Source organism: Lynx canadensis, chromosome D1, assembly GCF_007474595.2.
Source record: "Lynx canadensis isolate LIC74 chromosome D1, mLynCan4.pri.v2, whole genome shotgun sequence".
NCBI lineage: Eukaryota > Metazoa > Chordata > Mammalia > Carnivora > Felidae > Lynx > Lynx canadensis.
In genome coordinates this window covers 29214453-29229425 of record NC_044312.2, presented here as the reverse complement: position 1 = coordinate 29229425, position 14973 = coordinate 29214453, and the positions used below count along the sequence as shown (strand labels likewise).

General features: G+C 38.7%; 1 protein-coding gene across 2 annotated transcripts in view; it reads left to right on the top strand.

The window, feature by feature from the left end:
- Positions 1-14973, top strand: part of OPCML (opioid binding protein/cell adhesion molecule like) — a 1096360-nt gene that overhangs the window by 866277 nt on the left and 215110 nt on the right. For both annotated transcript variants that reach the window (XM_032595036.1, XM_030333077.2), the window contains one exon: positions 12904-13136. In XM_032595036.1, the coding sequence (XP_032450927.1) occupies positions 12904-13136 (233 nt within the window). The remainder of the gene's footprint in view (positions 1-12903; positions 13137-14973) is intronic.

The following is a 14973-nucleotide window of genomic DNA, read 5'->3' as shown; positions in this document are numbered from 1 at the left end:
AGTTGTCTCAGTGGCTTTAGCTAAGAAAATAAACCTTAGAGGGAAATGAAATCTTATTGTAGAACTCTACATTGGCCAAGTGCAGAATACTTCTGAAGAGTTAGCAATTTCCAGAAAAAAAAAATGAAAATATTGGAAGTGAAAGAATCTAGAGGTAAAATGTAAAAGCACTGGATTGATTTTCTAGGTAACACTAAAAATGTAAATCTCATGTTATTTCTGATCTATTAGCCAGTAGAATAACCAGTCTTGAAACTGTGTTCAAACAACCCTAAAGCAAACACCATTCTTTTTTTTTTTCAATCTATTTATTTTGAGAGAGAGAGGGAGAGAGAACACACAGAGGAAGGGCAGAGTGAGCGGAAGAGAGAGAATCCCAAACAAGCTATGCACTGTCAGCAAGAACCCAACTTGGGGCTTGAACTCACAAACTGCGAGATCATGACCTGAGCCAAAACCAAGAGTCGGACACTTAACCAACTGAGCCGCCCAGGCACCCCAGACACCAATCTTTATGGATTTGAAAATATAGAAAGAGGGGCGCCTGGGTGGCGCAGTCGGTTAAGCGTCCGACTTCAGCCAGGTCACGATCTCGCGGTCCGGGAGTTCGAGCCCCGCGTCAGGCTCTGGGCTGATGGCTCAGAGCCTGGAGCCTGTTTCTGATTCTGTGTCTCCCTCTCTCTCTGCCCCTCCCCCGTTCATGCTCTGTCTCTCTCTGTCCCAAAAATAAATAAATGTTGAAAAAAAAAAAAGAAAATATAGAAAGAGAAGTCTTCAGAATGCCTTGGGAAATGATAAATAAATGGATTCAGTATCACTTGGTTAAATTAGCACACACTCCCAGATAATAGAATTCTAATAGAATTATAGTTTTCCAAATGAAGCAACAGAGCTCTTTGACAGTAGTAATAGAACAGACTCTGTTTAAAGAATGCTTACTATTTGCCGGGTACAATTCTGACTCTTGTTCAGACATTACTTCATTCAGGCTCATAATAATATTGAATAATACTGTGAAGTAAATATGTTCATCCTACTTCACAGATGGGGAAATGAGGTAGTGAGTGGTTAAATTAAAGGCTGTTCTCAGGGTTATCTGCTAGTAAGTAGCAGAGCCCTTATCTGTTCGATGCCAGGGCCCTCCCCTTAACATTATAATATACTGTGTCTACAATGCTCAGTTTACATATCTCTCTGAAGCTCATAAAGAGCTCTTGACTCCCACCATCCTTCTCAATATTGTCGAGATCCACCTAGATGATCCACCTAGATGATTAAATACTTTAATCCCTCATTGACAAGGGTCATGTTTATAATGTCACTGAATATTCTTACTTTCAATAATGTATAGTCTCTTCTATTTCAGCTCATTTACTCAAGGAACTTATTAAGTCTTCCAGTGCAACCTTCCTTCCACCAGGTTCTCTCTATCCACCAGCCCCTCCTATCTTCTTTTTTTACTCACATTTTCAGTTCCTCTAATCCTCATCTTCTCTCTTGCTCATCTGGCATACTCCAACACTGGATGATCTCAAATCATCTACATTCTGTATGCCTACAGTTGAACAGTGTTGGAGAATATCTTCAAAGCTGGCAGAGCACTGTCATGATAAATCCTTGGCCATGAACTGCAAATGAAGCTCAGCACAGCCTGGAAACCTAGTAGAATTCCCCAGTAATATTGCTCTCATTTTCTGCAACAGCTATTCCCCTTTGTCTTGCATCATCCTTCCCCTATCTCCTACTCTCCCATTTACCTTCAGCTGATAATTTTGCCCTTTACTTCAGAGAAAATAGAGACCATCATTCAGTAACCTCCTTGATTTCCCATGACCAGATCCACAAACATACCTATTTCCATTCTTTCTTTATTTTTTTTTTCTTTTTCATGGGTTCTAGATCCATAGTTTTTCTCCTTTACAGTAATATCAATGAGCTATCCTCTTTTTCTTCCTTCCATCATCAGTTGCCCCATTCAGTAAGATCAGTCTTATCAGTATATACTTATATATTGGAATGTAAGAAGGTCCTTGTCTTATTCACAGTTGCATCTCTAGTACCTAAATTGGGGCTGCTCAAAGGGTGGTCCCCAGCACATCAGCATAATTACATAACTTGTTAGGAATGCAGAATATTGGGCCCCACCCAGACCTAGTGAATTCATAAGAGGCACAAGCAATTTGTAGGCATATAAAAGTTTGAACAGTCCTAGAACCCAGTAGGTGTTCAACAAATATTTATAAAATGAATGAATAAGTTCTCAAGTATTTCTATTCTGAAAAGAAACAAGCAAACTATCAAATGAAAAAAAAAAAAACTCTCAGGAGACCCTTGTGCCCTTGTGGGCTCCATTTCTCTTTCCACCTTTGCTGACAACATTCTTGGAAGCATTGGCTGCAGATATTGTCAACACTGTCCATTCGTGCCTCACTCCCTTTCTTCATTCTGGCTCCCTCACCCTTTCCTTAGGCTGTGGACTCTGTTGTCACATAACTCTTCTCTCATGTCTACAGGGATACAATAGTCCTTCTGCTTCTTGTCCTGCTACAGTTCATTCCTCAATGAAAGACTAGCATTTCCTTATAAAAAGCATCATTTAGATTATGTCATGCCTCCACCTAAACCTTTTCAAGGATTCCCCATGACAGCTAGAGTAACATACAGACTTTTTTAAAGTAGAGATGTATACCTGTCAGCCCCCTGGAATCTACCAATTTTCCCATCTGCCTTGCTTGGGCCACTGTAGCATCCATTCTCTTCCATACCTGAGTCAACCTTTTACTCAAGGCCTGCACATCTGCCCTGTCCTCTACCTAAAATGCTCTCTGTAGCCAGTACATTGACCTGGTGTTCTCAGTTTTCAACCTTAGGTTAATTGTCACTTGTTCAGAAAAGGCCCATCTGTAGACTGTGTATCTGAGCAGGGCTTTCCATGCCGTCCCCTGTATATGACTGTCCCAGAAATCATCCCAGTTCAATTTGTAGCAAGTATAAAAGTATACAATTTGTTGATTGAATATTTCTCCCCCCATCTGAAAAATGCCATGAGGGCAGAGACGGGGACCAGTAGAGTGTCTGACACTTAGTAGGTACTTAATAAATATTTATGAATGGGTGAATTTACACTTTTTATTATATCCATGAAGATGAAGAATATCTTTTTAATGTTGTTTGTATCCTATCATTCACCTAAGATCATAAGAATCTTGAAGGCAGGCACTGGTCTCTTATTTTGGCCTTGCTCCTGTCTCCTTGGGAAACCAATATATTTTTAAACACATTGTGAATTTACAGAATAACTTGAAGTCTGGGAAGAAGCCAGCTCAATCTTTCATTGTTTTGCTCATAGAGCTTTCCACTGACCCTTTCTTTTTACAATTATGTTTAGCTACCCTATGTTTTACCTTCTGTTACCATGATAGGAATTCTCCTCCTCTCTCCTCCCACAGCCATGCAGTTTAACCCTCTTTTGTGATTGTAAGTGATTTCCCCTCTTTGCACAGCCATCTTTCCACAGAAATCACTCCCTTCATTTTCCTTCATCCTATTAGGTGCTCTGTTCTGAACTGTCTTCTGCCTGACTGCCTCACTTGGGTGGTGAGGTGTATGAAGTTGCTCTCTGCATTCAGGTAGAGCCCTCACTGTGTGGGGAAGGAAGTTCCCTTTGCTTGCTTCAGGACACAATGAGCACTGTTCTGATGGACTCATATATCATCGGTCATGGCTGAAACCACAACACATCATCATCCTGCAGCTGATTTTCTGCTTCAGGTGACACCATTTTCAGGAGACCCCACACTTTCCTTAGTTTGGTTTTAAATGCTGTTTTCTCAAGAGCCCCATCCTGCATGCATTTGTATATGTTTTCTCCTCTTCTCTGGAGGACACCTCTTCCCACTTATATACACACATGCACACAAACTGACACATGTATTTCTGTGTATTTAATATAACTCCCCAAATCCAGCCACTGTTAGTGTGGCACCATCTTCCAATTAGAAACAATCTGCAGATGTCATGTATCTGTCAGCCTTTGAAGTCAGTCTCGTGCTGGACTGAAAAATTTCCATACTGGACCTTCTCTAAGTAGCTCTATTCCTCCCCCCCCCCCCACCAAATCTTCCACAGAAGCTCTCATATATATTCTCCACCAATACCTTATTAGCAAATATTAGCTTTAATAGAGTTATTACTTTCATTGGATTTTCAACTATCTGAATCATAAAGATTTCCTTTACATAATTTAGGGTCCTTGTTGATGCTCTAGAGTTGGCTATATTTGTAACTCAGGAAATAACTGAGTAGTTAAAGCTTCCCAGGAGAACAGCTATGTGCAATTTAGAATACCTTGGGAATTGAGCTGCAAATATTTCATTTTGGTTTGCCTCCTCTCCTCTCTTTTAAAAATTCATTTATTATTGGTCTTTGAATTCTCTAAAACAAGATCTTCTTCCTCTCATTTTTCAAACTGGTATTATTAATATGTTTTGATACATGTAAAGTTCTTAACTGAAATTCAATTAACTCAATTTATGAAAAAGGACAAAGACATTCAAAAGCAAAAACAAAAAAATTAATATCATAGGTAAATATAAAAAGAAAATTCAAGGAAAATGCATATTGGGCTTTAACATACAACTCTATCACCTTTATCAGCATTTCTAAATTGAATACTCTCTAGAAGGCCCTTTTGAAGGCAGGGGCAAGGGTGGACAAAAACAAGATTTCAGGATTTCCCAGTTGCAACAATATTAAAAAAAAACATTTTATGCATAAAATCATAAAACTAGGTATAAATCCCTTAACCTTTTTAGACTTACATGACTCTAAAATCTGGTTTTAAATCATACACATAGGTAACCACTAAAATTAACAACATTAATTTAATGGAGCAGATGATATTTTATTAAAATTAATTTCCAAGTTGCAATGTGAATATGGTCCTGACTGCTGCCAGAGCATCACTTTTAACTTTGGTCTGTGCAATATGACAACAGAGTTCTCTTTCCACATGGCTTCATTCCAACTTTTGAGAACCTTCATTACTATAGTGGACCCTGGGATCATTCAGCGTTCCTTGGGAGAAATGTACTGCTGAACCTTAAGTCCACCTCTGTATTTTTTCATTAGTCTGAAACAACAGAATACATACTCTTTTATGCTATTGTAATGATAGACACAAGTCTGAAAATTTAAATCTAATTGTAGTCATAAAACATCCAGAATATGTATATATTATATTTTTAAAGAATATTTTACAAATGAAAACACTAGATTAAAAAAATACACAAGAAAAAAATCCCATGGGTGCTGTGAGTGTGTGTGTGTGTGTGTGTACATAACTTACAGAGTCACACACATAATATCTCCAAGGACATCTACTTCATCTTATGTAGGTTCTTTTTTTTTTTTTGAGCTTTACTGAGATATAACTGACATATAACATTTTTAGGTTTGAAGTGTACAACATGTTGATTTGATGAATTTATGTATTGCAAATGACTACCACCCAGCAAAAGCTAACACTGCCAGCTCATCACATGATTAGCCTGTCTTAGTTGTGGTGAGAAGATACAAGATCTACTCTCATTGCAACATATCATTATTTATAATCTTTGTGGGCTTTTTTTATGTCTTTCCTTTTTTTAATGTTTAATAATTTTTGAGAGACAGAGCCTGAGTGGGGGAGGGGCAGAGAGAGAGACACACACACACACACACACACACACAGAACATGAAGCAGGCTCCTTGCTCTGAGCTATCAGCACAGAGCTGGATGCATGGCTCGAACTCAAGAACTGGGAGATCATGACCTGAGCCAAAGTCGGATATTCAACTGACTGAACCCCACTATAATCTTTGTAGGGTATCTTGACATCAGTTTGAAAAACATTGCCTTACACCTTTCCATCATTATAAATATGTACTGGTCACCTATAATAGATACCAGATCCGCTGTGGGAGGTTTGGTGTTAAAAAATGAAGACCACTGACATGATTCTTATCCATGTGGTATTTACAGCCCCAGAAAATAAGTGCATAAATAATTAAATCCAGTGTTGTAATTCTATGAAGAAGTCCAGGATCTTCTCTATTAACATTGCATTACAAAGAGAGTGGAAGTTTAAAATGATGAGTCTGTATTAGAGGTTATTCACTCTATTCACTACTGTCTACTTATTAAAGCAGAGAGGCATGCAATGTATTTTAGGTATTATCCCAATAACAAGGGTGGAAATATAAAGACATTTTATGGTAAACTTTAGTTTCTCAAAATGCCAGTTTTCAATTTTTTGAATACTAGCATCTACAGAGTTATCCATACAAGAGAGGCACTGTTCGTGAGACTGGTTCAAAATATTTGTAATAATTAAATAGTCATGCTCTAGGTATCCATGTTATCTAGATGCTCCTACACCTATCTGTGTATATAATTGAGATGTGACTTTTATTTTTAAGTACACATGATTTTTATACATGCACTGTGCTGCATTCAGATGTAAGGTTGTAAAACTTTCAGCATCTAATATACAAGCCCCAGGTGGCATTTACTAACCCCTCTGTCTCAAATATGCTCCCAGTCCCCATGGCACTCACCATTCCTTAACCTGCTTTGCATTCACCACTTGTCATCCTCCAAAACTAATATGCTTATTTACTTATATGCTTTCTTTGTCTCACTGGACATAGCCTCAAGGATCATGACCTTTGCCTGTTTGCCAGCCAGCATTCTCAGCTCCTGGAATATTGTCTAGTGTACCTTAGATATTGATTAAATATCTGTTATGTGAATCACGTTTTTTTTTTTGTATTTTCAGAGGCAAAATATAAAAACAAAAGCAGACCTAAAGAACACAAACAAAAACCTTAAAGCTACCTAATTTCACTTTTCAGGAAGATTTTATTTTGATTGAATTCCAACTTGTCTCTTGTCTGATTTCTTAAAGGCGGTGGTTGTCAAAGAGGAGTCTTCAGACCAGTATCAATGGCCTCACCTGGGAACTTTAAAATGCATATTCTCAGCCCCACTTTGAACACACTAAATCAGAAGAACTTGGGAGTTGGGCTCAGCAATCTGTGTTTTAAAGAGCTCTCAGGGTGAATCTGATGCACAGTGAAGTTTGAGAACCACTGCCTGAAAGCATGGATTTCTTCTATCTGCACTTCTTCCTTAAAAACAAAACAAAATGACCCTGCATCTTAACTGCATGTCCCATGTTTAATGGAATTGAAAATGACAACTTTGCCTGCAATATTCCTTTCCTCCAATAGCTTTTGGCATTTCTTTGCCATTTCTGAGTATTTCCACTCTTCACAAATAGCTAGAGGTGGTTTAACAATGTACAAAAGTCATTTCCAAATATCTTTCCTGTTCTCCTAAGCTATTTTATCTCTTATGAGAAAATTAAATGCTAAAATTAAAAACTGAATACCATAAATTTGTGGGAAACTGGATAATACCAATGAACTCCTCCTGGTCTTATTACTTTGAGTCTTGAGCCACAAACACTTTCTTTTTGAGGAGAAGACAACAGCCCTTAAGTGCAGAAATTCTACACAAGGCTGAATAGGTGTAAATTCTCTACGCTGGTTGTACCAGCTGTTCAGAGTCCTGAACCTCTCTGCGTCTCAGTTTTGTGATCTGTAAAGTATGATAATAATAAAGCATGTCTCAAAGGGTAGTTATGAGGATCAGGTTATTTAATATATGGAAAGTTCTTAACTGTGCTAGGCACCAATAAGCACTATGTAATTTGAGACATTACCATTGAGTTGCAATGAATTCTACCTTATGAAGAACCACTAGATAAGATTTGCTTAAGGGTAAGAATTTTAGAGACCTATAAGGGTTTTCAAGAAATTAGAAAGTTATCATTCATGTTTCTTGATTTTCCTCTTGGATGCCCTTATTTAACATAAAAAATTCTCCTCCATGTGCTTCCTGTAAATGAGAGTTCAACACAGCCGTAAACATCAAGGAAGGAGCCAGGTTTGTAAGAACACTTAAGCATTTTTTAAAAAGTTATTCTCTGAGCTCTTCTTCCTGCTGTTCCCTGTTGTTTCCTTCTTTTCCCTCAAACAACATCATCATTCTCACAAGTGACTTTATCATTCTTTAGGTTCTAGTACTGTACAGACTCAATGAATGGTCTCTGCCCCATTCGGAGAGATAGATTTATCCAGTTACTCCACTCTATTTGCCCCCGTCCATGCCTGCTAATGAAACCCAGGTTTGACAGCAGGTAAATTGGGCTGTGGGTATCTGTCTGGGGTATATCTACCCAAGGAGTGCATAAGGCTTCCCAAGGTATGTGTGGCAGGGCACTGAGAGTCTGTTTTGCCCATGGAGAATAGATTTGGACTGACCTGTTTCAAAGTCAGTCCCTGCAAGACTCCTGGTAATTTGTACTGGTTCCATGCACTTAAGAGGATACATTCAAGATCTCAGATTTCCTAAATCAATCTGCCTAAGAAAGGCACTGAGATTGAATTGTAATTCTAGTGATCCTTTTGACTGTTCCCATTTTTATAAATTGTCCAGGAAATAATTTACCTTTATTTGTCGCCATCATCCAACTATTACAAAAAAAAAAAAAAATCACTCTTGAATGAGAATCCCACCAAAGTGAAGCATAGATGTAATGAAGGGAAAGGACAAAGACATCATAGCAAAGCACATATCTTCTCTATCTTGTAATTAGAGAAAGAGACATTTTCTGGTAGAGAACAATGTGATTTGGCATATTAAAATAAACAGTATTCAATTTTACCCACCTTTCTGGGTGTATTGGGTTAAACAAGGTCCTTCTGAGTAAAAGAGAAATACACCTTAAAAGTCATTTGATAAAGCCTGGTAAAATGTTAACAATATACTGTCCAGATATTGTGAAATTGAATGAATTTAATACTGAGTTACAAAGCCCTTTGCAAGTCAGGTATTTTTCAATTCATTGCTTTAAAAAGAGCTGAAGGAGGAACTAATTGAATTGTCAGCTGTGAGATCATTAAAATAATTTTTGAAGCTATATTTCTGTGTGATTTTTGGCACATATCTTGGAAGAGGTTCAAAGAATTGAGTGGCACTGCTATACAAGATTTTCCCTCGCTTATGTGAACTAGGTTTCTCTCAAACAAAAATAGAAATTGAATCAGTCCTGAGCTCTATCTTATTCTAGCACTAAGGTTATTTATTCAAGGTATGATTTTATTTTTATTTATTTTGTTTCAGTTTATTTATTTTGAGAGAGAGAGAGAGCATGCGAGCAGGGAGGAGCAAAGGGAGAGGGAGAGAGAGTATCCCAAGCAGACTCTGGGCTGATAGCATGGAGCCTAATTCGGGGCTCAAACTCACTAACCATGGAACCATGACCTGAGTTGAAATCAAGAGTCAGGCACTCTACCTACTGAGCCACCCATGCACCCCTCAAAGTAATTTTAAAAAACCTCATCTACCCCATTAAGTACTATATATCCAGCAAAAGTTTACTTTTTATGTTTAATTATTACTTAATAAGATGAACAATATATTTATGTTGTTTTATCAATACTGTCCTTGTAATAACTAATTTTAAAAGAAAATAGCATTACTCAGAGCTTTATGATTATAGAACATATAAGAAATTTCAATTTCCATCTCTCTCTGTATATTTGCAAATAAATATGGTAGCTGATCAATAAAAGGTTTTAAGTATGAAAGGTTACATCAAGACAAAATCCTGCAGAAGACATATATTGGAAACACAAGTTCAAGTTTTAAAAAGGAACAATTCACATTTTATGACTAATAAAGAACTTTTTCATGATTTTGAAACTAGATAATCAAATCAGTATTGCATTTAAATTGTATTGAAAATATGTGTGTGTATATAGATATAGATATAGATATAGATACATATATAAAGGAATGTTGTGACATTTTAATTTTAAAATTGTGAATATTCTCCACAGGCCAGAAGTGCATCCTTTTAACTTAAATTTTAAAAATTATATGACTTAGGGGCATCTGGGTGGCTCAGTTGGTTCAGCGTTCAACTTCTACTCAGGTCATGATCTCGTGGTTCATGAGTTCAAGCACCACATTGTGCTTGCTGCTGTCAGAGCTGAGCCCAGTTTAGATCCTCTGTCCCTCTCTCTCTGTCCCTCCCTGACTTGTGCCCTCTCAAAAATAAATTTAAAAAGTTAAATATATATATCAACTTAAAATTTTTGAGACGTTACATAATTGACAAAAATAAAAGAAAGAATATTTGTTTGCACTTTGGGTTTGTGTGGTTCTGGGGACTAGAATGTGACTCCCTTTACTCTGTCCCAGTTTACCATCCACTTCCAGGCTTGACAGTTCCTGGCACTGAACAATTAGAACTTCATTGTTAGAAGTTATTCAAATAGAAATTTGGTGTTTATGAAAACACAGCTGTTATAAAGAAAGGTTGCACAGGAAACTTCATCAATCATTTTCAACTGAAAGTGAATGAATGTGTTTATCTTTTTTGTTCTTTTTTTCCCCTAAGAAATGCTTTTGAAAGGGTAGAGTGCAAGGTCCATTAAGAGCTTTTTAGTTTGCATTAGGGAAATGGAAAGTTGCTGCAGAAGGACAAAACTGCAGATTGAAGCTAGGGTCCCAGGATATGAAGGAAACTGCATACATTCATTTTTTTTTATTACTATGACACACCTGTGAAGGTGGCAAAGAGTCACTCAATGATACTTGAATTATTTCTAATTTTAAATGCGGTTGAGCCTCCAAAACTCATCTCGCTGATCTTAGACTTACTTAGAAACAATTACAAAAGTAGGGGCACCTGGATGGCTGTCAGCTGAGCATCTGATTCTTGATTGTGGCTCAGCTCATGATCCCAGGGCTGTGGGATTGTGCCCCGTGTCTGGCTTCATCCTGAGCATGGAGCTTGCTTGAGATTCTCTCTCCCTTTCCCTCTTCCCCTCTCCCCCACTCATGCTTTCTGTCTCTCAAAAAAAAAAAATACAAAAATAGATCTATAACTACTGGTGTTAAGGGATACCTGTGATAAAGTTCCAAAAAAAAAAAAGCTTCATAGGAATATTAGAGTATAATTCTATTTCAGGTAAATAAATCAACACAGTCTTTATTTATGTGAATATGTGTATGTAAAAAGTGAGATGTAGAAGGAGAGGTAACAAGAGTGTTACCAAATTAAGGACCTCATTTTTTCACACATTTAAATATGGTTATTTTATTTTTGTAGTTTGCAAAACAGCAAATAAAGAAAATTTAGAAGAGAAAGGCTTCTTCCTGCCGTCCTGTGAAAGCATCTAATTATCACCCCACCCCTAACTCAAAGCTGCCGGAACCTGCTGAATGACAGGTGACCTGTACATACAAAGACTTCTGTGATTGGAAGCTAGTATTATTTCTATGTGTCCTACCAACCAGGGAGAGTACTTTGCTAGACAGAGCATTTTCCCCTTTCAACAGAAGCTGTCATTTTAGTGCTCCAGTATTATTCTGCTCCCATGGCCATTCAGGCTGTGTCTGGCTGGCCATTTTGCTAAGGGAAAACAGCATGTCCAAAAGTTCATGCTCTCTCTTCCCTTGTCAGTGTCTTTGGTGTTCTCGTCTCCTGAGCTTTGTAGAAAGATCTCTGCTTTCAGTCAAAATGGGATCAGATTTGGTGAGATGAGGCAGTGTTTTTTTTGTTTGTTTGTTTTGTCTTCTCATCTGGAGGTGCTGGATTGATGTTCCTTGTGCCCAGAAGGTGGGCCTCAGACCTGTTTGCTGGGACATCTTATGGGAATAGCACAGCTATAACTGGACTTCACTATTTGCCCAGATACCGCAACTCAGGTTTAGACTAGAGGGGTGAGTGGCAGGTGGGCATATACCTGGGGCCCTTGAAACACATCCTTCTTTGCAAGCCCACATTTACAAGGGATTCTCTTCCATTTTCTTTCAATGGATTGTAAAATCCTGGGGAACATATGCTAATTTTCCTTCTGACCAGCAGGCATATTTATTTCTTCATTAAACCTAATAGCCTGCAAGTCATTCATACCAAACAACAAATTCCACTTACATTCACAGCTTCCAATTGTTGAGTATGTGCGAGGTTGAGGAGGTAGAGGTTAGCTTTTTTTTTTTTTTTTTTGAGATTAGCTTTTTACCATAATGATAACCCATGTGACATCAGCCACTTTGTTTTCTGGGCTGGGGGGTGGGTAGGGGGTGGCAGTAGGAGGGAAGGGGAACTCTGATCACTTTCTTCTTACCTCTGCTGACATCTTCAGAGGCAGCCAGGACTTCCTAAAAATTGATGGCTTTCTAAGGTGAATTTTATCAATCCATGTTATAAATTATAATTTGCAGGATTTGGGTAGCTTAGGGGTAAAAGGAGATTATCAATACCAGGGAGGGCTGGTGGTAAATATGTCCAATTTTTGACTAACAAGTTAGGTATTTGCTTTGTAGATTATCTGTGACCTATTTGAAATACTGATCCACTTTCTTGCCCCTATGCCCCTGGGCCATGTCTCCCACAAGGTGGTAAATGTGCTCAAGAAATATAAACTAATTTTCATATAAGCCTGGGGGGAAAAATAAGATGGAAAGCAAATATATGGCAAAGATCTTCACATAATATGCTCCTAAATCAAATAGAAATGATTTTGTATCATCAGTTCTTCAGGATAATTCAGGCCACTGTTACCCTATACTTAGGAAGTTTCATCAATAATTGATTGTTTCCGTTTAGCATGGGGCTATTTTGTTCCATTTACTCCTCAGAATACAGCAATCACATTTATGACACAGCCTCTCAACACTCTCTTCTCCCTTTCCCCACCTCCATTCCTCAATGTTTCCCTCCCCTGCTCCCCTCCCCTCCCCCAATGTCCTCCATCTCCACTCCCCACCCTCCTCCCTCACAGGTGTACCATAGATGACCGAGTCACCCGGGTGGCCTGGCTAAACCGCAGCACCATCCTCTATGCTGGGAATGACAAGTGGTCCATAGACCCTCGTGTGATCATCCTGGTCAACACACCAACCCAATACAGCATCATGATCCAGAACGTGGATGTGTATGACGAGGGCCCTTACACCTGCTCTGTGCAAACAGACAACCACCCGAAAACTTCCCGGGTCCACCTCATAGTGCAAGGTGAGTTACAGCTGGATTCGGGGCTTGGTGGACCTGTCGATGATGGAAGGGAAACATTATCTCAGTCTTTGCTTCTATTCTGGTGTGAAGACATGAGAAACATTTTCCTCTGTGGAACCCAGAGACTGAGTGTATGTTCTGGATTCCTTCCCATCTGCTGAATTCTTGACTAAGTACTGCATATCTTCACAGTCTCTCAATTGTACCTTTGGTCCTTCTGTTCTTGTTAATAAGTTGTTTGGCATGTGCTTGTTGAGCTCTCTTAAGTTACTTAGCGCTCTAAAGTAGGGCAAGAAACATTAAAAAATAGAGGTGGTGTTACTCTCTGTGCCTTTTAATTATCTTTCACAGGATTATTTCATAATAAAAGGTTAACACTGATTTGATGTTATATGACTTGTGACTAGTTTTGCATGGTTGTTGGGTGTGCATATTCCAGAAGGGGTTCTGGATTCTGCATTCGAGTCCAACCCAGCATGGTGGCTGGGTCTGTGCATCCCGTTAGCCCCACAATGGAGTGTATATTAAGAGGGATACTAGTCAAAATGTTATCTCCAGGTCTATGTCAGAAATACATCCATATAATTTTTAAAAAGGGGAGGTTTTCCTTAACATCCCCTCTCATTCTCTCTTTAAAAATCTGTGTCGGGATACCCAAACATATTGTACAATAGTTTTTCATTAGAATTTCACATTGTAGGAAAAAAACTAAGGCTGAAGAAATGTCAGAATCCCAGATATTAACTATTAAATATTAGGAATTAAAAGCACATTCAAATAGCAGCTATGAGAATTTGGGAGCCATTTTAAAACAAGGAAGCAATATAAATTAACTTATTTTGAACTACCCCCAACTAACATCACCCCTCTGCCCCACCATTTCTATGTAAAGTAATTTATCTCAGGTGTTGACTCATGGTAACAATGAAGTACTAAGGATACTACTGGCCATCCCCCAGTGACACAGCCTTCCTCCACCAAATGAGAGACTTGGGTGGACCTCAGAGTCTCCTATACTTACCTCTTGGAGCCGTACACTGAAATCTCAGAAAGAGTCCCTGTGTGTGATTCAGGCTTTAAAAAGTGCCTTTTATCAATTCCCATCTGTAGTATATTTGATGAATTGTTTTCAGTTTATGAAATGTTTGCTGCATCCTGGCTTAGATAATGTGGATGTTTTCACCCCTACTTTACTAAAAAAAAAAAAAAAATACTTTACTCACATCAGTTGGTTTCATGGAGAGTTTGAATAGGGGTTAGTGTCTTTTCACACTTCATTCACTTGTAAAAATCAGGGTGGCCATTCTTTCTTTTGGCTAAAACAGCTCTTTGCTAGCTTAACATCCAGGTCTCTGGTTCTTGGGACATTTGTAATGGCATGTGCTGGATCAGAAATCATTCTGCTGCAGCTTTCTTTTCCACCAGGCCCTGGGTGCTGCCATATTGCTTGAAGCCCAGCCTCAGTTCAGCCTCCAAGCCCTTGTCTCATCCCCAAGTGCTTTCAGACACCCACATTGGTCTGCATACCACAGATGTCTGTACACTCTGCTGCTTCCATTCTCCACTCATGTCCCACCCAGGGGTATGGCTTGGTGATGATCACTGCTTTGGAACTACAAGACGGCCTGCCATCTGGAGATAAAGGCAGCTGTCATGTCTGATGCTTCTTCTCAGAGGATGGTGGAGGCACTTGGTGAGATCAGTTATCTGAGATGAGCTGGAATGTCTGTTGAAAGTTTCTGGGGGTGCAGAAAACAAGGGGGTGTGAGTTCTCACTACCCCGCCTGCCACCTGGGCTTAGTTCCAGAGGAGCTGAAATTCTCAGCTTTGGAAGTGA